Source organism: Acipenser ruthenus, chromosome 2, assembly GCF_902713425.1.
Source record: "Acipenser ruthenus chromosome 2, fAciRut3.2 maternal haplotype, whole genome shotgun sequence".
NCBI lineage: Eukaryota > Metazoa > Chordata > Actinopteri > Acipenseriformes > Acipenseridae > Acipenser > Acipenser ruthenus.
The window spans coordinates 72,288,942-72,313,379 of record NC_081190.1 but is presented as its reverse complement, the minus strand read 5'-3'; the positions used below and the strand labels follow the sequence as shown (position 1 = coordinate 72,313,379).

The following is a 24,438-nucleotide window of genomic DNA, read 5'->3' as shown; positions in this document are numbered from 1 at the left end:
TGGATTCAATTGCAGAAAATAGGTCTATTCAACAATTTTGCAATCCATATTTGTGAGTTACAGACTTATAATCTGAGCTTGACATAAAGAAAACACTTATACTTGACGTACATTAATCAAATGTATTAAAGGCTGTTTGTATAGAAAGAACACATTTTTATAGCGAACAAAAACATTTAAAAAAGCCCTATTGAAATATATTTTTAGTTTGCTTCTTTAGAATAACTAAACAAATACATATATAAACCCAAATATTATGTGCACATTATATATTTTTTAATGAAATATATCTTATTTAGAATAATGTTGTTCTGCTTAGCATTTTTTGTGCAGACTGGTGAAACCATGTAAACATACAGTATACTGTATATTTCCAAAGCTGAATCATCTGCATATACTTCCAGTGGGTCTCTCACAGACAGGACTGAAATATGCACAGACGGCAGTAGTATTTACCTTTATCCCTGGAAGTCCGGGAAGCCCAGGTAGACCTGGTTCACCCTACACAGGAAAGTATAAAGCGTTACAGAATCGTACTCAAGCATCGTGGTACTGCCTGAATACACAGGCTTCTTCCACAGGGTACCAGTAAAAAGGTGTGACATTCTGTTATTAAATAGCAAAGAACGTACAACAAATATCATTTTCTCATATACTCCAAAACAAATAAAAATAAACTATATTAGGCATGTGCAATAAACTCTTTTGATTAAGCTTTACTTCTAAATTATTATAATTTTGCACATAGATAAATATTTAATTTAAAGTAGTCACTTTAAACAGCTTTTGCAAAAGGTGGAAGTTACCAATAAATATCTCTTAACATTAAAAGACACACGTGAACATGGATTTTTTTTTTGTAGGGATCAAGCACAGCGATCTCTCCCCTTAATTTGAACCATTAGTACCAGTATTTTTCATTATGAATGCAGGAAGGATAAGTGGGAGTGGCAGGATATCAGAACAGATATATAACAGATTGTGTCAGGGTACTTCTTTCAGTCTGGGTTTTAATACATCTCTAGTATTAGTTGAAGAAAAGAGAGCTTTGCATTGTGTTGCTGCTGACAAATTCATAGGAACATGTTAGCTATTGAACCAGTGTATATATATAAACTTTACTAAGGTATTGCAAATCTATTGGATTATAGAACAAAACTAGAATACATATATATATATATATATATATATATATATATATATATATATATATATATATATATATATATATATTCCCTTCATAATATCACCTTTTAATTTTGAGGCGTTATGTTGGCTGTCTGTTAACTAGCAAAACACCAGATACGACAGGCACTGTTAAATCCACTTAACCTTTTGCAGCAATTATATTCAGACTATGGGCTCTTGTTAAAATGAGATGGATGAAAACATAATCAAATCTTAAGTTCTGAATATATTATCCCTTTGCTAATTAAACCCACTGGCAGCTTTCAGAGATAATATTGAGTCTGACAGAATGTTTATGACTCAGCTACATCAAACTGACCTTTGTTCATAAAAAAAAACAAGACATTTTTCTGCGTCTCCTGATTTCTTAAAAGTTTCAATCATTTGATAAAACAGAAAACTGTTCTATTACCTTGAATGAGTTCCTCTTACAATAAAAGTCACACTCCATGTCTCCGTGATGAATTTGCACATTCTCTGAAAGCTAACCACAAGCCTTTTTTCTGCCTGAACTCATTTAAAATATAAAATTCATGCTGTGTGGCACAGTCATTTAAACTGCGTAATTAAATGAAATGTGATTGGCAGCCTGACAGTCGTTTCTGATTGCTTCCCAGATGTTTTCATCAATACAAAACATTTAAGATAGAGATGGTTGGTTTCAGCCACTGACTGTTCAAAAGCCTTAAATGACCCTGTAGCCTCTAGCTTGCATGACTTTAATAAACTACACAATAGACCGAGACTATTTCTAAAACTCAATAATAATGGTGTAAAAGTAACAAGCATGTTATTTGTACAGTTTCCAAAGAGCAGAGTAGGCCTCTCCCATAAGGAAAATAAATAGATCTAGGAAATCTCTGAAACACACATACATCCATACATGATAGGCACTTCATACATCTGAAACATGAACTATAAGCAATACATATCATGGGTATTTGTACAATGAATATAGCTTATTGTAAGAAAATAACAGTATCTAAGATTTTAAGGGGCGATTTAAAGCCTAATATTACCGTATTTTTTCTTTTTTTTTCAAGAGAAAAACACCTGTTAAAGGTTGATTAAATATGGTTAGGTTAATGTATTTGTAATCCAGTGACTTTATAAAACTGAGTAATTTGCACTATAGAGTACAACAAATTTGCAGTATAATTCAGATATATTTATTTTCATATGGGTTGCTTTTCCCCCCTATCCATTAACTGTTGCATTTATAGACAGAGATTTTTTCATGCATGTTTTCATTGGGTTGTTTAAAATGTTTTTATCATTATTAGAAAGTATATTTAATTATTTATTTTTTGTATATAACTTTGTGATTCTCTTCTTTGTACAAAACCCTTTATCTAAAGACCAAGCAGAATTCCCTTTTGTATCAAAGAGTTCACACAACTCAATGCACAAACATACAATCAAACCGCAACAGATGATCTGAAACATGAAAAAAGGCTTGCATGTTTTACCTTTTGCGCTGAACGCCCTGTTTCTCCTGGTTCACCCTATGAAAAAGACGGAGATAGCAAAAGGACATCAAGTTTGGAACAAAGAAAGCAGGTTGAAAAGGTAACCAGATTACCTGAAATTCTTCTCAAATATACATGCCAGTAACAAAATTATATATTAATAATTAATTAAATGGGAACAAATTAAGCAAAAATTAAACCAACCTTTATCCCAGCTGCAGATGAGCCAGATTCACCCTAATAACAAAGGTAAAAACACTTAACTAAACACATAAAAAAAGGGGGTGTGGGGTGTGGGTGTGGGGTGTGGGGTGGGGGGTGTGGGGTGTGGGTGTGGGGTGTGGGGTGGGGGGTGGGGGTGTGGGGTGGTATTTAACAGCTAATATTTTCTTTGGATTCTCCTACTCACATCTGTTGCTGTGCTTGCACTTACTAACAGCATTGGCAAAAGGACAAAACATTTTTATATAGTATCAGCTAAGCAGAACTGTTTTGAAAATTAGGCGACAGCGATTTCAACACGATTTTAAACGTTGTAATTGCACCGGTAAAATAACATACATTTTAATGGGGTGTATCAGCAACTACGCTAAAAAAACAGAACTACAACTTTAAGGTAATAATAATTGGCTTGATCAGTGTTTTATTTGGAACTTGGTGATGGGAAAATAGCAAGAACTAAGCAAAACAGACGTCAAGACTGAGATGTTGTCTGTTGTTGATCCTGTGGTTTCAGATCTCATGTACAGGTTTTCTGATATCAGGAGATGTTCTCTACGATGTCAATACCCCTGTTGAGCTACCAAACCAGCAAAAGTAATAACTGGCTTGTATCACTCAATCTCATTATATTTAATCCCAGCAACAGCTGAAAGAGTGGACACTTACATGATCTAGCAGGAAATGCCAACTAAGAAAAAATGAGTTTTATTAGCTGGGGTTTGGTATGTTTTTTATGTTATTTGTATTATAATAATAATTTCTTTCTTAGCAGACGCCCTTATCCAGGGCGACTTACAAGATATCACATTATTTTTACATACAATTACCCATTTATACAGTTGGGTTTTTACTGGAGCAATCTAGGTAAAGTACCTTGCTCAAGGGTACAGCAGCAGTGTCCCCACCGGGGATTGAACCCATGACCCTCCGGTCAAGAGTCCAGAGCCCTAACCACTACTCCACACTGCTGCCCAATAAATAATAAGTTTGTGGTGAACAGATTTCTCATTTATACATACTTTAAGTTTGTTTAGTTTAAAAAATAACCTGTGTATCAAGTGATTTTTTTAAATAGAGTTGAACTAGAATCGCTTGTGCATTTCCAGAATCTCACATATCACCTGTGCAATTCTTCATGAACAGGTTTCCCATCCTCTTATCCAATTGAAAGTGGTATATACAGTGCTTTGTAGAGTAAGCACCATACAGATACAGTACAGATTTTCTACTCAATATTTACTTCCATATTTAAATGAAATATACACAGTAGGATTTCAGCTTCTAGATACTGTTAATATCACAGACTGGTTAATATTTACAAACCACACAAAGTGATTGTTTAAAGGGGATGTGGCTTTAAAAATACACAGGGATTAGAATTTAAATGAAATACAATAGACCAAAACAGAGCTATTCTTTGAATCTTATCTTCTATCCATTTGGTTTTATCTTTTATAAAATACTTCTCTATTGGAGAGCCAGGTTAGTAACTGAAATCAGTTATCTCTTGTGATTTATATCAGAGTCAAGTTGAATGTTTCTGGCTTTGTCTGTATTTTATACTGGGAACCCGACCTATACTAAGATCTCCATACTAGCCTAAACAGACACTGGGTTGAAGGCACAATACATATACAGTATTCAACAAAAGATGTACATTAATTGAATGTACAAGTGTAGCTCAAAAATTAAACATTCAAAGCTCAACAATAGAAACGTGATTTTTTTGTGAACAAAAACAAATAACCATAAAATATAAGACTTAAAACATGAAGCTGAAATGGTTGATGACATATAAACAGTTACAGTAGCAGGGGTAGCTAATTGGCAAATTCAGACAAGCTTTCTAACATACTGCTTCATAGTCATTCCTGGGTGTCATCAGACCCTGACTACTTTAAATCCATTTAATACAGAAATATAAGATACTTATAAAAGAAAACCACAGCCTTTACAAAGTTCTTATGTTACAATTAATGCAATAAAAATGCTGGAATAGTCAGCTGTAATGACAGACTAAAGATTCTGAAGGTTTATTTAATATAAATTCTCTTCAATGACAAGAACCTAACACCAAGCTTTTGGGGACATAATCTCATTTTCTAATTACAGCACATCAGCCAGAAGCATCTGGTAACATCCACAGTCTTGAGGTCTCCCATGCCAAGTCACACATTGCCAGAGATTTATGTGGACAGTGTCTGGATGCAGTTCAGGTCATGACAGATGTATAAATTATGTTTCACTGATACAACACAGTGACTGGCACCCTGTCCTCTACCTGTCTCACTGTCTCACTGGGATTTCAGGGACTTCCGAGTCCAGAAAGTAAAAAAAAAAAAAAAAACAAGAAACCCTACCAAACAAGACAGCATCAACTGACAGTTTTAACCACCAGTGAATATGTTTACTTGTTTTCAGCTCTTAAACAGTTGCAGACTTCAAGTTAGCTATAACATTTTATAAGTAACTTGAACTCTGGAACTTTTTGGGAGCAGAAAACAATTAAAAAGGTCTGATTAAGCAAATTATTAGTTCAATTAAGGGTCTAGTTAAGTAATTGAGAGCTCAGTTGGAATGAAAACCAGAAAAGACATGGGGTACCCAGGAACCGGGTTGGGAAGCCCTGCTTTAGTGTGTTTCATAAGTTGTTTACAATTTGTAATTCTTGTAACAGGTGTTATCATTTAATGTCTAGAATTAGATATGTGAATTTTAATATTGTAATTGGGGAAAAGTTTATAGTTTATAATGTATTATGGACTGGACTTATCTTTTGGATAAAAAAGTGATTCTTTAATTGTGGTTACATTTTATTGTAATGTATAATTCACTTTTAATTGTGCCACTGATGTATTGTAGAAAATTCAATGCACGAGTTACTGCAAATTGCAATAAAAATGAACAAATTCAACAGAGTAAGCTTTATTGTAAATTTGTTTTGTTTCCCAAGTTGACAAATTGAATCCATAACTTATTTTTTGTTTTTGTTCAAAACTGGATAAGACATGTTCAGTGTGGGAAAACTAAAATAATGACACTGCTTATTTTTTGCAAATGTATATATTTTTTTTGTGTTAAATTGCTTATTTAAGCTCAAGGGTGGCATGCTTCCGTTTGTTGGGAAGTTGTTTTTTTTTTGCCAGTGTAAAACTCCTTTTATGTCTCCATGGCTGGCTTGCTTGCTTGCTTTCAGATAAGTGCTTACGATTAAAAAACTCCAGAAGCTGACTCCCTGTAGGTTTTTCAGAGGTCTCAAAGCCCTGCAGTGTTATTCACCCCACTTGTATTATGACTATTTTTTGTAGCAATTTCCTCTAATGCCTGCCTTGCTGATTGTTATGCCAGGGAACATTAGTTTGCGCTGTGGGAAAAAACATGCGTCAACCATTAACACATTAATGCTATTAAAAACTTTTTTTTTTTTTTTGGCTCAATAAGACCAATGAAACAAAAACCTAGGTCTACGTAAATCAAATTGGTCTATACTTCCAGTCAAAACATTTTCTGACTATATAATTCACTAAATTAATTATCAATTTATTAGCACATTTTTTTCTGATATATACAAATCTTATGTAAGAATAATGTAAGACTACTTCTAAGTCTGAGTTATTTATTTCTGCTTTGGTAGTCCAGTGTATTAAGTGATGTATAGGTAGCTAATGAATTACCCATGGGGAAAATGTAACTGTTGTTTTCATGTCTATAGCTACAGATTTGTATTAAATGAATGATCCCGGCACTTCCTTTAATGATCACTGTTTAAACAGAAAACAGGCCATAGGAATTTAAAGCACCCGATTCATTTTATCTTAATTTCCCGTACAAGGATATGAGTAAAGATCAAATTGTTCAAGAATCCCTCAAAGGGGCAGCCTAGAGTAATTCAATATAGCAAGATGCAGTATAAGAGCTTTAACGCTAAGCCAAAGCGATATACTGTATTCTCATCATAAATGGCTCTCTCAATTTAATTGGTGTTGTCCATGTGAAAGAGCTATTTGATCTCTTCCCCCAGAATACTTCTTAAATAAAATACAATAAGATCTGCACAATATTATAACATGCAGTGTCATTCTGTTTTTTTTTTTGTTTTGTTTGTTTTTTGCATGTTCTGGGATTCAACTGTAAGAATAATTTTGTTGAAATTTAAACTATGCATCAATATTACATCCCTGAAGATTCCCTAACTACAACACGTAAGCACTATAGCACTCAAAGGAGGAAGCTGGTAGTCAACGAGGTGCAAAAGCAGGAGGAGAGGATGAGGTGTATAAAGGCCATTTTCCAGGCCAAGCAGGGAGAATGGATGAGATGGGAGAGTGTGGAACAACGCAAGATTGGCTGGCAAGACCTATGGTCAATGGAACAGAGCAGGATGCGCCAGGGAGGCAAAATAAGCTGATCCCTGGAGCCAGCATTACACTTCAGCCATTAACACCAGACAGAAGGATATCTACATCATCATATGGAAGGAAACGTAAATGGATGGAGACACATATGGATCACATTAGTTTACTGTAAAGCTACGTCTTAGTTGGTGCTTATCTTGGCGAGAGCCGAGTTCAAATCAGCATGAAGTTTTAACATCTACTCTCGTGTAATGGAAATCATTATTGGAAATACTGGTGTGGAGTAGTGGTTAGGGCTCTGGATTCTTGACTGGAGGGTTGTGGGTTCAATCCCAGGTGGGTGAAACTGCTGTTGTACCCTTGAGCAAGGTACTTTACCTAGATTGCTCCAGTAAAAACCCAACTGTATAAATGGGTAATTGTATGTAAAAATAATGTGTACAAAATAATGTAATTGTATGTAAAAATAATGTGATATCTTGTAACAATTGTAAGTCGCCCTGGATAAGGGCGTCTGCTAATAAATAAATAATAACCAAAATAATTTTGATAATATACACAATAAAAACATGCATGTGTGGTTGAATTATAAATCACAGATGTTATTATTTATTCTGTTTTTCATTTGATTTTTAATGATGAGAGTAAGTAAGGCTTTACAGAGAAAATGAGTGATGACAATTTTAGGGAAGTAGTAAACCGAAGCGTAATACAGTTTTTTTTTTTTTTTCTGGAAAGATAAATATTTACTGGTAATCAAAACCGCATGTACAGGAAAATGAAAATGAAATCATCCAAATCCGTGGTTATAATGGCAGTTGTAACAGTTCAACCATGTTCCCAGATTATGAATCTGGAATAACCAAAAGGAATTGGAAATGGATTAACTACACAGACACTGTAGATCAAAGACAACCATATGCATATGCATTCTCCAGTGGAATGGTTCTTTCAATGATGTAATCCAGAGTGTCAATGGCAAAATACAGTACTTTTCTTTTTAGCACTAAAGAAGGCTAAATGATAAATGGGTTCCATTAAATTTGAAAAATAAACGGCTCTCAGGAAGAAGCAGGTCAGATCAGCAGAGTGCAGGAATTAGAAACATATATTGAAATTCATCAAACCTGTTCCAGCTACATTTTATATTTTATAAGCACCACTTTTCATCAGCTAGTTGGATTTTTGTATCTTGTAGCCAGGTCACATGTTTTAGATTAAATCAAACAGCTTGCTCCAAGACTGCCAGATCTTTAAGATGGCTTTACAGAACAAAAAAGACTGCATTGCATGAAGGCCCTTAATTTATGATTGCATTGAACATCTTACCTTTGCGCCCATATCCCCTTTCTGGCCAGGCTCCCCTGTGTTGCCCTGAGGGAGTAAACATGATTGCTCCTGTGAATCTGTTTAAGTTTTATTACTGCAGATTTAAGGCTCATCGTGCAGCTGCACACCTTTTCTCAGTCACCGATGCCAAAACAAGTATTAAACAAAGTGTATAAAAAGTGGTTTCAGATTTTCCAAATAAGATATGACTCACTGTTATAGCTTCTGCCTTCTAATATAATATATGATTAGAAATATATGTATGTCAAGAGTAGAGACATAACCCCATCGGTTTGAGGCAACAGTGGGTAATTCAAATAACCTTAACTATCCCTTACATTCATCTGGTCTATCGTCATTTTAGTTATCCACATCGAACAAACCAAGTCCACGAGATCAAATTTCTTCTTTTTGTTTTAAATGTATATCGTAAATGTTCTTTATTGCAATGTAATTTTACATTATGTTAGAATTATTTACAAAAACGAATGATCTTGAATAGGCTCATCTTTACTTATGATTCAACAATAAAGAGTGATCCTATTACGTGACTTTGTCATGACTTTGTGTGGAGTTCTGTGCAACATGCCACTACTCGGCAGTGATTTGAATGAATGTGAGCAGACTCTGGTAAGTTTAATTGCTCATTTGTTTCTAAATGGAATTTTTAAAGAAGACATGTAAGTGGGAAAACATCACAACAGCTATACATGCAAAGTTAAACGTAGCCTTTAACATGGCATAGCTCATAGATACACGCTTCTGCAATCTAAATAATTCTGAATTTGAATGTAGACATGGTATTGAGAAATCACTATTTTAATATTATAGCTGCTTTAAAAGTCATTAAGCAGATCTTACCTTTTCACCCCATTCTCCTATTTCACCCTATCAAACAAAGAAAACAATGAGCGTTAAAAAAAAAGGCAGTGTGAAAAGTGCAATCATTACTGTTGATCCTGCAGAGATTCCATCTGTCGGAGAGAGTGTGCGTTGAATTAAAGTCTGGGTCTGTTATATCAGTTGCTCATGTTTTGAAATATCCCCTGAGAGTTTACACAAAATACTTTTTTTATTTGGTAATTTAAAATAAATACTTCCAAATTCAGACGCAGTCTGACATACACTATCCAGCAAGCCATATCCAACTCACTGGATTATCTCCTGATAACCCTGGACTTACAGTGCTTTGCTAATATTACACAACATTCATTCATCCCCTAGCACGGCTATAAATACAATAATTATAGCTATCATATTCACAATAATGAAGAAAAAATAAAATAGATCTCCAGGCCTCTTTTCAACTTTTATCCATGTACAAATGAAACCTTAAAAGAATCTTGACTGTTTTCTTAAACTTCAATTATTCCCACAGATCTGTCATTCCTTGTATGAGCCTCCTACTCTAAACATTGTACAAATTGTGTTTTCAACTCACATAAAAGCATTTAAATACCTAAGAGCAGAACAAAGCCTCACAAGTCAAAAACTAATAACACACTTCACAGAAGTCTCATGGTTTAGCTTTAACCTACTGTTTATTATGCTAGAAACATTCACTGCTGCATTGGAGCACTCACTAATAATTACCTCACTTTGGGTTAGATTTCAATAACAGCAATACTGGCAGAATTCAATTCTTTTGCAGTCTTCCGCAATATTAAAAGCATTAAGAACATGAGACAAGTAGAAGTATGGCTAACCTTGATTCCAGGTGTTCCGTCTATCCCTGGCAAACCGGGTTCCCCCTAACAGGTAAGAAAGAATCGGAATATGTTAGGAATATGTATTATGACCAACTCTCAGCCACTGTTGCTGAGCTACTGGTGGTAGACACAGAGAAAACAGTGTTCAGTTTTATTCCTTTTTGCATTGAACAATCAACCACATTGGGTGTCTTTCTAATGAATAATGAGTAGCAACTGCATTTATATTAAAGCACTAGATAGATATTGGAAGATGTGGAATAATTTAAGTTGTACATAATTTCCATTTAAAGTGGTATTAAATTGAGGCTAGCAATTTATGCATTGTCACAAAAAAAGAGCCCAGAACTCATTCACAGTAGGTCACCACCAGTAACAGTTGAATACGTCTTAATATATGAAATAGGAAGTGTGAAAAATGTCCACACAATACAAACAAATGCACTATAGGTCCTATTTGCTGAGCAAAAAAACAGATTTGTCATGTCCTTCTTTTATTACAGATGATTTCTACTAGGTTGTAAAGTACAGACAAAGCTATATAAAAGTCGATCCTTTGTACTTGGGTGACAGAACCAGTCAGTTGCGCTTCATGATTCCCCCTGACCCAAAGCATTGATAAGTATATATAATAACACATAGAAAAAGATGAACATTTGTTTAAAATGTGTTAGGAGTTTAGTTAAAGTGGTTTCTGGTTTTCATTAAATAGAGTTCACTGTACTATTTGCAGTCTAGTGGTTTAAATTGAATGCAGGTTTTAAAAGAAAATTCCACATTTCAAAATCCTGTTGGCACCCAATTGAAGTAAATGCTGAATTAAAAGCACTCTATCTGACAGCTACATTGAAAATATATTAATTGCCCTTCTGGTTTGTCCTGTTTTAAAAACTTGATGTATATAGAGTTTCTACAGGTTATAATTCTTTTACATGTTTATTTTTACTTGATTTTGACTGATTGTTTTCTCTAAAAGGTGGTCTTTTAACATATCAGCCAAGATTTATCATGTGCACATCAATGCTGTTGCACAGTAAATTTGTTCCAGAATTTGAATTTGTGGCATAGGTATTATTTAAATAACATAGCAAAGTATATAGGTCTTTTGTGGAAAATAACAAAATAAGGAAATCATTATTTCTGGGGTCAAAAGTCCAAGTGTTTGCAGAACCTCTATTGGGAAAGCCCAATACCAGTTGTGTCAGAGCACACCGAAGAACAAGCACAGGTGCTGGCACTGTCTGAGGATTACTTATGGATTTGAAGGTAAGGAGCACAGACATATATTACATTTACTAAAAAAATCTGTTGCAGATAATAGATTTAAAAGACCATGATGTTAGGCATGTAGCTGGGTGAAATTTAAGCTTCATCCATCTTAGCAGAAAGGACAGTGGTGTAAATTTTCAATTTAACTGAGAATTGAATCAACTTTTTTTTCTTTATCTTTGACATTACTTTGATAAAGTTTATTAGTGTATTAAACAAATTAAATAATAAACAACTATATGTATTGAGAAAATCACTGACACCCTGTAAAATTCATAATGACGTTTAGTAATATTAGTTAACTTAGACGACAAAACAAAGGTTTCTGAAAATATTTAATTAAGTACTAATAATATTGAACTTTGACGGGTTCCGTGGTGATATGTAACCATGATTCAGAAACATTTCTGATTTGCTGACCAAATACAATAAGTACAGTATTTGAATTGAGGTACGGAAATTACATATTTCCTTTATTACAAATAGTTTCCTGTTGGAAAAAGGCAAACTAGAGGCTAATCAGGCAGATGGATCATTGTACTGGAGCCATGTCTACCAGGTGTCGTTAAATGCTTGAGAAATAACTGTTTCCAAGAACAAAAACTGAAAACAGAACTTGAAAGAGAGAGAGAGAGAGAGAGAGAGAGAGAGAGAGAGAGAGAGAGAGAGAGAGAGAGAGAGAGTGAACACTGAGGCTCCTCACATGGGGGGGGGGGGAGAAAATAGTATAAAACACTATTATCATCATTATTATTATTTATATATACTGTTATATATAGATAGAGAGAAAGAGAACACAGTGTCTGATTTTTAAAACGCTCAAGCAGTCTCTGCACAACTACAACCATTACTATGGACCTCTACAGTAATATTCTTCCTGTACCTTGTTGCCGTCCACACCTGCATTCCCAGGAGATCCAGGAGAGCCCTTTATAACACAGGAGTAGAATGAAATAGAGACATTATTATCCACAATTTCATACTGAATCATGACCCTGCATAAATAGATCTTCTGAAATGTTTGTTTTTGCTGCATCAGATTATTTAGTACATATCACATTTAGACTGGATGGATTTACTGATAAACAGCCTCCCAGTGATGGCCTGTCCCTTTTCAGGCACTGGTGAAATGTGTGACTAAATATAAGGCCACATGGTCTAAAATGCCAAAAAACAAGATATAACTATGGGTAAAATGTCTCATCATAAAGATGGCACCTCCCACAGTGTCCATCCAACTTAGACACCAACACCACTGCCTGCAGCACAGCTACAAAGCAGACCGACCTTGAGATTCCTTCAGATCATCGATTGCTAATTACAAATAGAATAGTTCTATTTTAGATGTAGCCTAATGTTGACTGTATATTTAAGGCTGACACAGGCTTTGATTGAGGCGTTTCTCAGCAGAGTCCCAGTGATCTTCACCTTATTTTTTTCTAGAAAATGTAGTCGTCTTCAATGGTTTTACCCCAGTTTTTCTCCCCAATTTTAGAATCGTCAATTGTATTATATTAATCCCAGTTCACCTGCTGCAGCCCCCGGCGACTCGGGGAATGGCGGAAGACACACGCGTCCTCCTTTTTTCGCACTGCAATGTATTGTGGTAGGCATTAAAAAAGAGCCTTCCATTTTAACTGCAATGTTACTTTGATCTACTGTACAACCCCGGGTTTTCAATTAGTTTTAAGGTATGTAGCACTTACAAGGCAGTAGGGGGTGTCATGTTAAACACTATTACTGGCACGATAAAGGAGATGGTAAGTTTTATGAATATGGGCCACTGTGTCATACCCATAAAGGTGTAACTTTTGATGTTGCTTAAAGTTACACACATGCAAATAGAAATTGAAGAGGTAATACGGGTTTTAAAAACATTTTTGTATGTTTCATTAGCAACTTTCTCTTACCATTTTGCTGTTGATCGTTTATGTTTTTAAAGCCTTTGTTATTAATATACTTGAACCATGTCAACTGGTATTCATGACTCCTTTAAGAGATAAGCATGCAGTAAAATAACTTTTTTTAGAATAGACTCCCTAATGTAACGTTGAAAGACCGAGAGCCGACTGCACACACTTTCCAAAACATGCTATACATCTTACTGTAGGCCTCACTGATATATGTCAGATGGTTTAGAAGTCTGTAAGTAGCGTTGACAGGCATGAAAGGAAGTTGGTACTGAGGCCAACATGGAAACAGGAAGACACTGCTGGCTACCTGATTACTGCCAGCCAAACATCATTCATCAGCATCCCCTATTCATATGGGACTGGTGGATATGACTTCAGATACATCCAGTGAATATGAAATTCCATCCTGGCCCCGAGTCATATTTGTTATGTACAGTTTTTCATGCATTTGCCAATCTATGGATAAGAAAACTGTGATGCCTTTGTATTGACCTGCAAGCTTCTAGACAGAGAGAATGAAAACAGACTGCTAGTATTTCCTATGATGGGAAATTAGACGCATTGAATTATACAGATTTTCAAACCGTGTAAATTTCAGACTAAAGTGATTAAGGGTAGCTGAGTATCTTCACTTGTCCAAGTAGAGAATTCAGAACACGCAGCATCATTTTTTACTATTATTGTTTGACTGTACCTTTTGTCCTGGAGGCCCCTCGGGTCCCTGGAATTAAAAATAATGTAATTAGCACAATTCTGGGACCAATTTAGGCACAAGTGTCCAATTAAAACTATCCCTGTTTGTATGTGTTCTCACACCATGTTCAAACCCTGTAGAACACATTTTTGGATTAAACAAATAGCATAAAAGAACAATACATCTTTTGCAAATGGGATATACAGCAAGTATTATTTTTTACGTGGTTTGAAATATCCATCATACAATTACATCCCTTAAGGCTTAAGTATTAGACTGTTTGGCTTAATTGCTTCAGTCAGAGGATAAAATAAGTGTTTTGGTGCAAGCACCTTTTTTCTTTTTCCACTGCATACAATGTGAACACAGGAGAAAGACATAAATTGCTGCCTTATGCATGTCCCCATGAACACAAATGTATAACTGCACAAACCAGGAACAACTATATAGCAATTAAATATGTTTGTATTAGGATATACTGTATACTGTAACTATGCTGAAGGAAACAAAAGGGCAGAGGTGTGCCAGCACTTTATAAATGCAGTCGCCTTTCTCCAATTTCTGTTTGGAGCAATGTTTATTTCTGACAATAATTGGGAATGAGGTAAGAATCATGAGGCCATATAGGCCCGCTGAGATACTGAATGCATTTCAGTCCAGTACTGGAAATTCTGCATGGCGCCAAAATGACAAGGAAAAAACAAACAGAACTCTCACCATGTAATAACCAACAATGCATATTTTCCACTGGCAAACTGAATCACTTTAGTTCAGTTTGGGCAGCAGCTTCGCAATAGGGTGACAGTAGCTGTAGCTCAGCAGTTAGTGGACTGGACTGTAGTGCAGAAGATCAGACACTATTTTAGTAGCATTTCCTGCATGACTTGTGAAGGGAAATTGACTGATTCATTGTATTCATTGTAGAGTAGTTCAGGGACATCTGCATGGGATACATTATAGTTAAGGCCCTGTGAAAATCGCGATTTTTACAGTATTCTTAAGAAATAAAAATAATTTCATAATTATTAGTATTTCATACAAAAAATAAAAAATCACATTAACGAAACTGTACAGCTCTGCTATGTTCCTGAGTGTAATATTTGCCATGCGTATAGTGCTATGCTGTGATTATGTCATGTGACTATATGCAATTTAAGCGGGAAATTAAAATACTACACAATGCAAACAAGAAAATGGATGTCTCTAAAAGGCTAAAAATGTGTCTGCAGCAGATCACATGAAGCAGTATCCAGCAGGAGTTTTACACAGCGATGGAGGTAAGCTCTGGTTCTGTATGTCCTGCAATGTTACTGTAGATCACTACCGAAACTCGTTCTGTTGACAGGCATTTAGATTCACCAAAAAGAGAAAGGCAGAAATCCAGAGCAGTACTGCGACTGCTTTACTTGCAAAGAAACAAAAAACGGTGACTTCCATATTCCAAAAAAATTCTGACCTGACATAGAGGCGTTTGTTTGCGCAAATATCCCTTTTGAAAAATTGGACAACAAAAAGTTACCCGAAATTCTTCAGACATAGTGTAGCAAATGGTGGAGTGATTCCTTCATTAGCCCAGCTGAGACGTGAATATTTACCTAAAGTTGCGTATCACAAGCAGGAGATTATGAAATTGGTCACACTGATAAGTCGACTGATGCACAAGATCAGTATGGGTTACACATTTTATTTGTTTTGCAAAGCCTGAATGGTGAACATGCACCTGACGTACTGGAACCGAAAGCTGTCCTTGCAGATACACTTTACCTGCTACAGGCTGTTAATTACAACACCGTTTCACAAGCTACTGTAAAGTACTTGAGTAACTTTGATGTTAATTTTGATGTCGGTGCATTTATCTGTATATTTGCTGTTTAAAAATATAATAATAACCTGTACACGTAATTTATTTTTTATAGAAAATTTCCGTGATTTTCACAGGGCCTTAATTATGGTTTCAGTGAGTGAAGAAATAGCATTAAAAACTGCATACATAGATGTCTCTTAAAATAACGCTGCTTGTAAGATTTAAACAAAAAACTATATATATATATATAGAGAGAGGGAGAGAGAGAGAGAGAGAGAAAGAGAGAGAGAGAGAGTAAAACAGGTACAACTGAGTAATGTACAAAATGTAAGTGTCAAGAAAACAGCTTCCAAGCTTAACAGAATTGGGAATGGTATAAAAGGATGGAGGTTGTTAAGAAAACAATGTGTATGAAATGACAGATTTTTAGCAGGGAAAAAGTGTCATGGAAGAAATTCACACATCCATCATTGATAATATTTTAAAAAACTTGTGTTAACTTCAGCTTTACCAAGCACTTTTCTCCGCAAAAAATATAATTGAGCCAGATTTAATGGATATAACAGAATAGTTTAAATGATTTTTTTTGTATATAATCTGTCTTTTATTGCCCTCTGTCCCCTAACTCTCCTTTTAAAATCCCTGTTTGTGACAGCAATACAAATGATTTGGGTTAGGCGGATTTCAAAATGCAGTAACAGCCATATGTGTGATCAATGCTTTTTGTACATACTGTACTAATGACACAGAGAACAGTATATACTTCACTCTGCCTTTGCAGCAGTACTAGCAGAAGAAGACTGCGCTTAATTCAATATTGTCTGTTTAGGCTGGGCAATAATGCTGTTATGCAGCCAGATCCGCCACGTCTGGCAAACTAGTGTAGAAACAGGAATGAAACCGAAATCCCATTCCTTCTATAAAATAGAAGCGCTATATGTTGCCAGTCCATCAGCTGCACCACAGTGGCCAGTGTTCATGCATCATCACAGAAAGCAGTAACCAAGCTGGAACCCAGAAGATCCTTAATTTGTCCCAGCTCACGCTCAGGGCGCTGGTAATATCTGTCAGGGTTCTCCAACAACTTTTCCTTCTTTTAAAATGAGAACATTACCTTAAATATTAACACATGCCTGGATAACTTGAATTTTTTTTTTTTAACAATAGCGTTTATAACAAAAAGTCGGCGGATCAGCAGCGCTTAGTGGCAGTTTCTGGGAAATGGTCGATAAATGCAAACCCACAATATGTCTCTGTCTCCATTCAGCAATATAATGAACACAGTCGCTACTTTAAAGATATCTTGATGAATGTCTATACACTGAACCTTCTCACTGGTTCTCTTTTCATAATCACTGCAGAATGTTATCTTTGCAGGCAGCTGGAGAAATGAGTAGTACTGTAAGATGAAACAGAAGTCAAACGTCTGAGATTAAGAGAGTAGCAAATTGAGTGCTTATATTGTATTAAACATCTTATATATAAGTTTGCTCAAAAGAGCCAAATTCTCAAATATATATATATATATACACACACACACACACACACACACACACACACATACATATATATATACAGTGCCTTGCGAAAGTATTCGGCCCCCTTGAACTTTGCGACCTTTTGCCACATTTCAGTCTTCAAACATAAAGATATGAAACTGTAATTTTTTGTGAAGAATCAACACCAAGTGGGACACAATCATGAAGTGGAACGAAATTTATTGGATATTTCAAACTTTTTTAACAAATAAAAAACTGAAAAATTGGGCGTGCAAAATTATTCAGCCCCCTTAAGTTAATACTTTGTAGCGCCACCTTTTGCTGCGATTACAGCTGTAAGTCGCTTGGGGTATGTCTCTATCAGTTTTGCTCATCGAGAGAAATTTTTGCCCATTCCTCCTTGCAAAACAGCTCGAGCTCAGTGAGGTTGGATGGAGAGCATTTGTGAACAGCAGTTTTCAGTTCTTTCCACAGATTCTCGATTGGATTCAGGTCTGGACTTTGACTTGGCCATTCTAACACCTGGATATGTTTATTTGTGAACCATTCCATTGTAGATTTTGCTTTATGTTTTGGATCATTGTCTTGTTGGAAGACAAATCTCCGTCCCAGTCTCAGGTCTTTTGCAGACTCCATCAGGTTTTCTTCCAGAATGGTCCTGTATTTGGCTCCATCCATCTTCCCATCAATTTTAACCATCTTCCCTGTCCCTGCTGAAGAAAAGCAGGCCCAAACCATGATGCTGCCACCACCATGTTTGACAGTGGGGATGGTGTGTTCAGGGTGATGAGCTGTGTTGCTTTTACGCCAAACATAACGTTTTGCATTGTTGCCAAAAAGTTCGATTTTGGTTTCATCTGACCAGAGCACCTTCTTCCACATGTTTGGTGTGTCTCCCAGGTGGCTTGTGGCAAACTGTAAACGACACTTTTTATGGATATCTTTAAGAAATGGCTTTCTTCTTGCCACTCTTCCATAAAGGCCAGATTTGTGCAGTATACGACTGATTGTTGTCCTATGGACAGAGTCTCCCACCTCAGCTGTAGATCTCTGCAGTTCATCCAGAGTGATCATGGGCCTCTTGGCTGCATCTCTGATCAGTCTTCTCCTTGTATGAGCTGAAAGTTTAGAGGGACGGCCAGGTCTTGGTAGATTTGCAGTGGTCTGATACTCCTTCCATTTCAATATTATCGCTTGCACAGTGCTCCTTGGGATGTTTAAAGCTTGGGAAATCTTTTTGTATCCAAATCCGGCTTTAAACTTCTCCACAACAGTATCTCGGACCTGCCTGGTGTGTTCCTTGTTCTTCATGATGCTCTCTGCGCTTTAAACGGACCTCTGAGACTATCACAGTGCAGGTGCATTTATACGGAGACTTGATTACACACAGGTGGATTCTATTTATCATCATTAGTCATTTAGGTCAACATTGGATCATTCAGAGATCCTCACTGAACTTCTGGAGAGAGTTTGCTGCACTGAAAGTAAAGGGGCTGAATAATTTTGCACGCCCAATTTTTCAGTTTTTTATTTGTTAAAAAAGTTTGAAATATCCAATAAATTTCGTTCCACTTCATGATTGTGTCCCACTTGTTGTTGATTCTTCACAAACAATTACAGTTTCATATCTTTATGTTTGAAGCCTGAAATGTGGCAAAAGGTCGCAAAGTTCAAGGGGGCCGAATACTTTCGCAAGGCACTGTATATATACACACACACACACACACACACACACACACACACACACACACACATATATATATATATATATATATATATATATATATATATATATATAGTCAACCTCGGTTAACTCCCCACAGGGATGCCTTTTAGTGTTGACTTATCCAAGGTGTCGAGTTAACCACGGGTGCACATGAGCCATGTCATTAACATGCATATAAGTAACAGAACTCACATGTTTACAGTATTATGTACTGGCTTGTGCTGTCTAATTTGACATCTTAAATAGCAAAAGTTAACAAATGCACATCACACAGAATTAACTCAGCGAACAAAAACAATATTAAACAACTTACAGTTTCACACAGAAATCAAGCACTGATTGTTTTGCATGCTTTGAAAGTTCTGCTGACAAGCTTGTTATCCCGAATAACCTGAGCTTTAAAGCCAATTGAACGAGAACTAATGTTTCGCTTCTCACTCATTATGAACTGGCACTGTAACCAGATGCACTTGGTAGTTGGGAATGAATGAGGTCAGAGGTCAGTCACGTGAAACGACAGTGTGGAGTTACCCACTAGTCTTTTTAATAGTGTTTATCCCTTCAGTACCGGTAATAAGTGTCGAGTTACGAGTAAAGTGTGGTGTCGAAAAGAGGCAGGATGCAAATATTTTATATGGAGGAAATCCGGGACCAAGACTGACTGTCCAATTAAGCAAAGGTGTGGAGTTATCCACCAGTCAAGTTAACCGAGGTTGACTGTATGTGTATATATATATTGTGGAAGGCGTTATGTAAAAAGAGTCCTGGGAGAGATACCTTAATATCTTATTACCAAAGCTAGCAGAGCTGCTCATTTGCATAATATGTTAGTGTGGTTTGTAAGCGAGTCTTTGTTACTTACGCATGCAGTATGTAGCATTTGTGATCCTTGAACGTTTTGTATTCTCCACTTTAGTACTCTGAATGTTGCATTAGTCCAAGTTTGTTGGTATTTATAAAAAATCTTAATAATTCTTCATTGATCATCTTTAACCATAATCTTTTTCATGGTACAAAAGATCATCTTATTCTAACTTCTCATGAGACAGCCTAGATGTACATTTTATAAAACGCACAATATTGGCACAGTACAATAATAAGAGAGGGGAAAAAAAAAATCTAAATGTTTAACAAATACTGTACATCCACTTTGTGTACAAGTAAAAATACTGTAGATCCTTATGACGATTAAGACACCCCCTGTAATTGCTTACAATTGGAAATCACTGAATGGTAAAAGCAATTAATTGTGGAGTTAAATTAAGGTTGGGTATTAGTCTGGAGAAAACAAATGTTTAAACACAAGTCAAATACGTTTTTCTATTCATCCATATAGCATATCCCCAGATTCTGATACTCTTAATAACTTGGAGCTAAAGAATATCCTAAAAGATGTTTAATCACAATTAGATGTACTGTTTTGTAGAAATAAGTGACAGGGGATAAGCATCTGGCTAGCTAGCTGCAGATGATATCCAGTATTTAGATAAATGAAGGCACAAGGCCAGTAGGAGAGGACATGTATTTCCACTGAGAAATTCTCAGCAAAAACTCAACAGCTCTTCTTGCCTTTTCTAAAACACAGTGAAGAGTTCTGTAAAATTGTTAACAACTTACCATTGGTCCCACTTCCCCTGAGTTTCCTGGTTCTCCCTAGAATGGTAAAAAAATAAATAAAAATCAGCAGCTCTTTCACCACATCCATTAGGGTAATGTACTGTATCCCTACCAGCTAAATGGATGGAGCAGCTCCATAATATACTATGCGTTGGTCAGGAAGTGTGTTGGATTCAAGACGTGGTGGGGAGTGACACTGCCACCACATTTCCGTGTTTATCCTACTTGAAAAACAGTAACTGTATTAAAATGGAGCCTTATTGCAGAAACGGCAACAGTTGGTTGCAATGCTGATTCAATGCAACCACCTCGAGGGCATTCCAATCTGGAAAACGAATGAAAGCTCATTATAACCTGTTTATTTCATTACGGATGCCCCTGTCTAGGTGGATGCTCATCTCTATGTCAGTGCTTACCGGCAGGCCTGGCACACCCCTGGGTCCATCCTTCCCTGTGTCTCCTGGAGGGCCACGGGGGCCGGGTGGTCCTGGGGGCCCTGGAGGGCCAGGAGGGCCAGCCTGACCTTGATCTCCCTGCACAACAAAGGAAAAAATAGGTGCTGTAAACAGGGACAGGTTTTCCGCCTATAGTTTTCCCCTAATCCCCTCTATAGCACTGAAGGATAATGGGAAAAAGCTGCAATTCACTGCGTGGCCTTATTGCCATTCTCAGATGATAAAGAGATTGTAATTATGTGTTCTTGTCACCTGACAGTAAACCAAATCAATAGAAAACTGCTCTGGCTGCTTTTTTTTCATAGGCAAATTAAATAATGGAATCTGCACAAATTTTTATTGCTGTTAATTATTGCCAGTCGTTTTTTAAATCCTTCATTTTTAATTATGCTTTAAAAAAGACAAATATACAGTGTTGACCCTACATAACATAAACTTATATTGTGAAGGGCTGCTACATGTAAGAAATCTGCATCAGAAGGCTTTTTATTAGTCTCTGAGGTGTTAAACACAACTGTTTAAAGATGCTGGCTCCAAAATGAGAATAGTTACTGTTAAAGATGTATTTTGTCAGCTTATGAATGATAACCAGATGCACAAATTCAATTTACACTTGAATATCTCTAACACAGCAGCCACTTTACCAGATACTTAATTTGACTAACTAGAAAAGTAACTTAGCCTAAATTATAATAGTTGGCATTATAGAAATCCCTTAACATTTAACTGCTAGGGTCAAATTTAGGCCTTTGTTAGAGGTATTGAAATAACAATAAAAAATAAGTTAATACAATTACTTCATAATTTAAAGATGGAATGCTTTCACAACAGCTTTAGTGAGGAGAAATAAGATAAACAAGGAAGAGAATAACCCAAAGTGTAGTTCAGCAAGAGGCACAAGAAAAATCCCATAAGGTTTAGCACTACCTTAATGAGCCGGCGCTTTATGAGCTGCTGATCAGCAGAAAGAAACCCATGATTGATTTTAGGGAAGACCATCTGATCAGGCAGGTGAGGTCAGAGGTTGGAGTTCAGAGGTGAGAGAGGTGGAGAAGAGATACCAGAGGGCCCGCAAGGAAGAAATAAAGGTAAAACAGATTAGAACTAATACAGTAAAATGCACAGTGCTTTGGTTGCCTTGTGGACTCTGTGCTTTCTTGGTTTATGTATATATTTTTCATTTTCTTTTTTAAAAATAATATTAAAAATAATAATGGTTAAAATAATTGCAGAAATCACCAGTAGGTGGCACTGTGCAGCACATTACATGGTGATTATAAAGATTCCTATGGTTACAGAAAGCCCAGATTCCCCTGGAACAAAAGCACTGTTTTTAAGAGCACATTGTATTGCTTTATCAGACCCAGGGACCAGCATAGTTTGGATTAAATATTTAGAAAAGAATGCATGTTTTGGAACCAAATCAGCCAGTCTGTTTACAGGTGTTTATGACTTTGATATGCCCCAGCTAATATCATTGTACAGTTCTCTCTTTCTGCAATAAAATACATTTCAATTTGTATTTGCTAATTTTTCATTATTTTCACAAAAAAACACTGCCCCTGAAGAAGAATGCATTCTAGGACATTGGGTCCATATAAATAGTTTTGAAAAACCCTAAAACATATTATATGCAACACAGTTGCTAATATATCTATTTTAAACACAGAATATTTACCCAAGCATTCATTCTTATTAGGTTTATAAGCATGGGTTAAGCTGTATAGAGAAGGTAAAGAAGGTACTGTTCTGCTCGTTTTCATATATATTTTTTATACTGGGTGTCCAGGGGTGTTGGTTTCGACAAACTCCATCTTTTGTTGATTTAAATTATGATGGGATGTAGATCCACTACTCTGTTGAATAGACCCCAGAATCCTAAATGTGTTGCCAGCTACTGATATTGAATGGACAAGTCAAGTTTAGCAGGGCAATCAAATCATAGCTGAGGCTGCCAGTGTTTCAGACTATGCTGGTTGAGGTCTGACCAAGCATCTTCACATTACCCACAAACCTTGACAGTCAGGATCTGATTACTGTGCAAAGCCGCCAAAGTAGAGAAGCCTGGCAGACCCTGAGAACACAACACAACACAACACAGCATAACAACAAGGCAAACACAATACATGGCAAGACAAGTGTACTCTGGGAGTACAACATAGCTCTAAACTGCATTGGAATTGCCAAACATATTGTAGACATCTACAATTTAATGATGTACAACTTGGGCCAGTGACAATATCATACATTGTTAAACTGAATATTGATGTTGGTGCAGTATTATTTCCTGGCATTGGGCAGATTGTTCTTTTTTCCTTTTTTTGTTTACTATTGAAGAAAAACGAAACATTCAGACTCATCAATACATGTCTGAAGTCCTAAGAATCCACTAGAACACAAATGTAAATAAATACTTCTCATTGTTTTAGAGCTTGATAAATGCATCTATTTGTCTTAGAGATATTTAGGATTACTTACATAGTCAATAGCAAATCAGACACTGCTGACCATTAAATTCTAAGTGTGATTTATTATGGATGACAACACAGTCATTTTATTTCTTGAATCAAAATCTGGAAATGTTTGCTTTAGGACAACAACATTTTAAAAGGGTTTTCACTGGGCAAGTTGTTTTCATCATTTCAGAACAGATTAGCCTGCATCTCATTCAAAGACAGGTCATGTATTTCTGAGGCATCAAAATGAATATATGCTGCAGTGTAGGTATCTGTTCATAGGAATTTGTGCCTTGTATTATCATACAGTATGTGAGACTGAAGCTGGAATTAGGTGCAGGTAGTAGTGACTGTGAAAACTGTCCTGACAGCTGTCTGATGTGAGATGAATTTCAGTGATCTCAACCCAGAGCTTCCTGTCACAAAACCAACTCTGGCACTAACTGCCACATCATTTGACTTTACATGAGGAAACGTTAAATAGAGAAAGTTGTGAAAGCAAAAATCCTCTCTGCAATTTAATATTTTTTGAAAGGATAAAAACACCTTTTAATTTTAACATTAGCAAGGACCTTTTGAGTAAATGAAAGATTATACATGTTTTAAGATTAGGCTCAGTGTTTTTGGTAATATGACTGTCATCCTCACAACCAATTTATTGTGGATTTGTGGCATTTTCAGCTGTCTAGTAACAAACCATGGTCAGGAATCATCCTCCTAGTGAAAAATGGCG

General features: G+C 36.1%; 1 protein-coding gene across 3 annotated transcripts in view; it reads right to left on the bottom strand.

Moving 5' to 3' along the window:
* The window catches only part of LOC117409320 (collagen alpha-1(XXV) chain-like), a 190,395-nt gene that overhangs the window by 36,797 nt on the left and 129,160 nt on the right, over positions 1-24,438 (bottom strand). For 2 of the 3 annotated variants that reach the window (XM_059000509.1, XM_059000514.1), the window contains exons 1-11: positions 23,264-23,681; positions 21,211-21,327; positions 20,795-20,830; positions 14,149-14,175; positions 12,425-12,469; positions 10,270-10,314; positions 9,425-9,451; positions 8,564-8,608; positions 2,862-2,894; positions 2,658-2,693; positions 457-501 (exon numbers count right to left, since the gene is read on the bottom strand). In XM_059000509.1, the coding sequence (XP_058856492.1) occupies positions 457-501; positions 2,658-2,693; positions 2,862-2,894; positions 8,564-8,608; positions 9,425-9,451; positions 10,270-10,314; positions 12,425-12,469; positions 14,149-14,175; positions 20,795-20,830; positions 21,211-21,327; positions 23,264-23,377 (570 nt within the window). In that variant the 5' untranslated portion in view covers positions 23,378-23,681. Of the gene's footprint in view, positions 1-456; positions 502-2,657; positions 2,694-2,861; positions 2,895-8,563; positions 8,609-9,424; positions 9,452-10,269; positions 10,315-12,424; positions 12,470-14,148; positions 14,176-20,794; positions 20,831-21,210; positions 21,328-22,176; positions 22,249-23,263; positions 23,682-24,438 lie in introns of those variants that run through there. The other variant, XM_059000518.1, reaches the window with a different exon arrangement.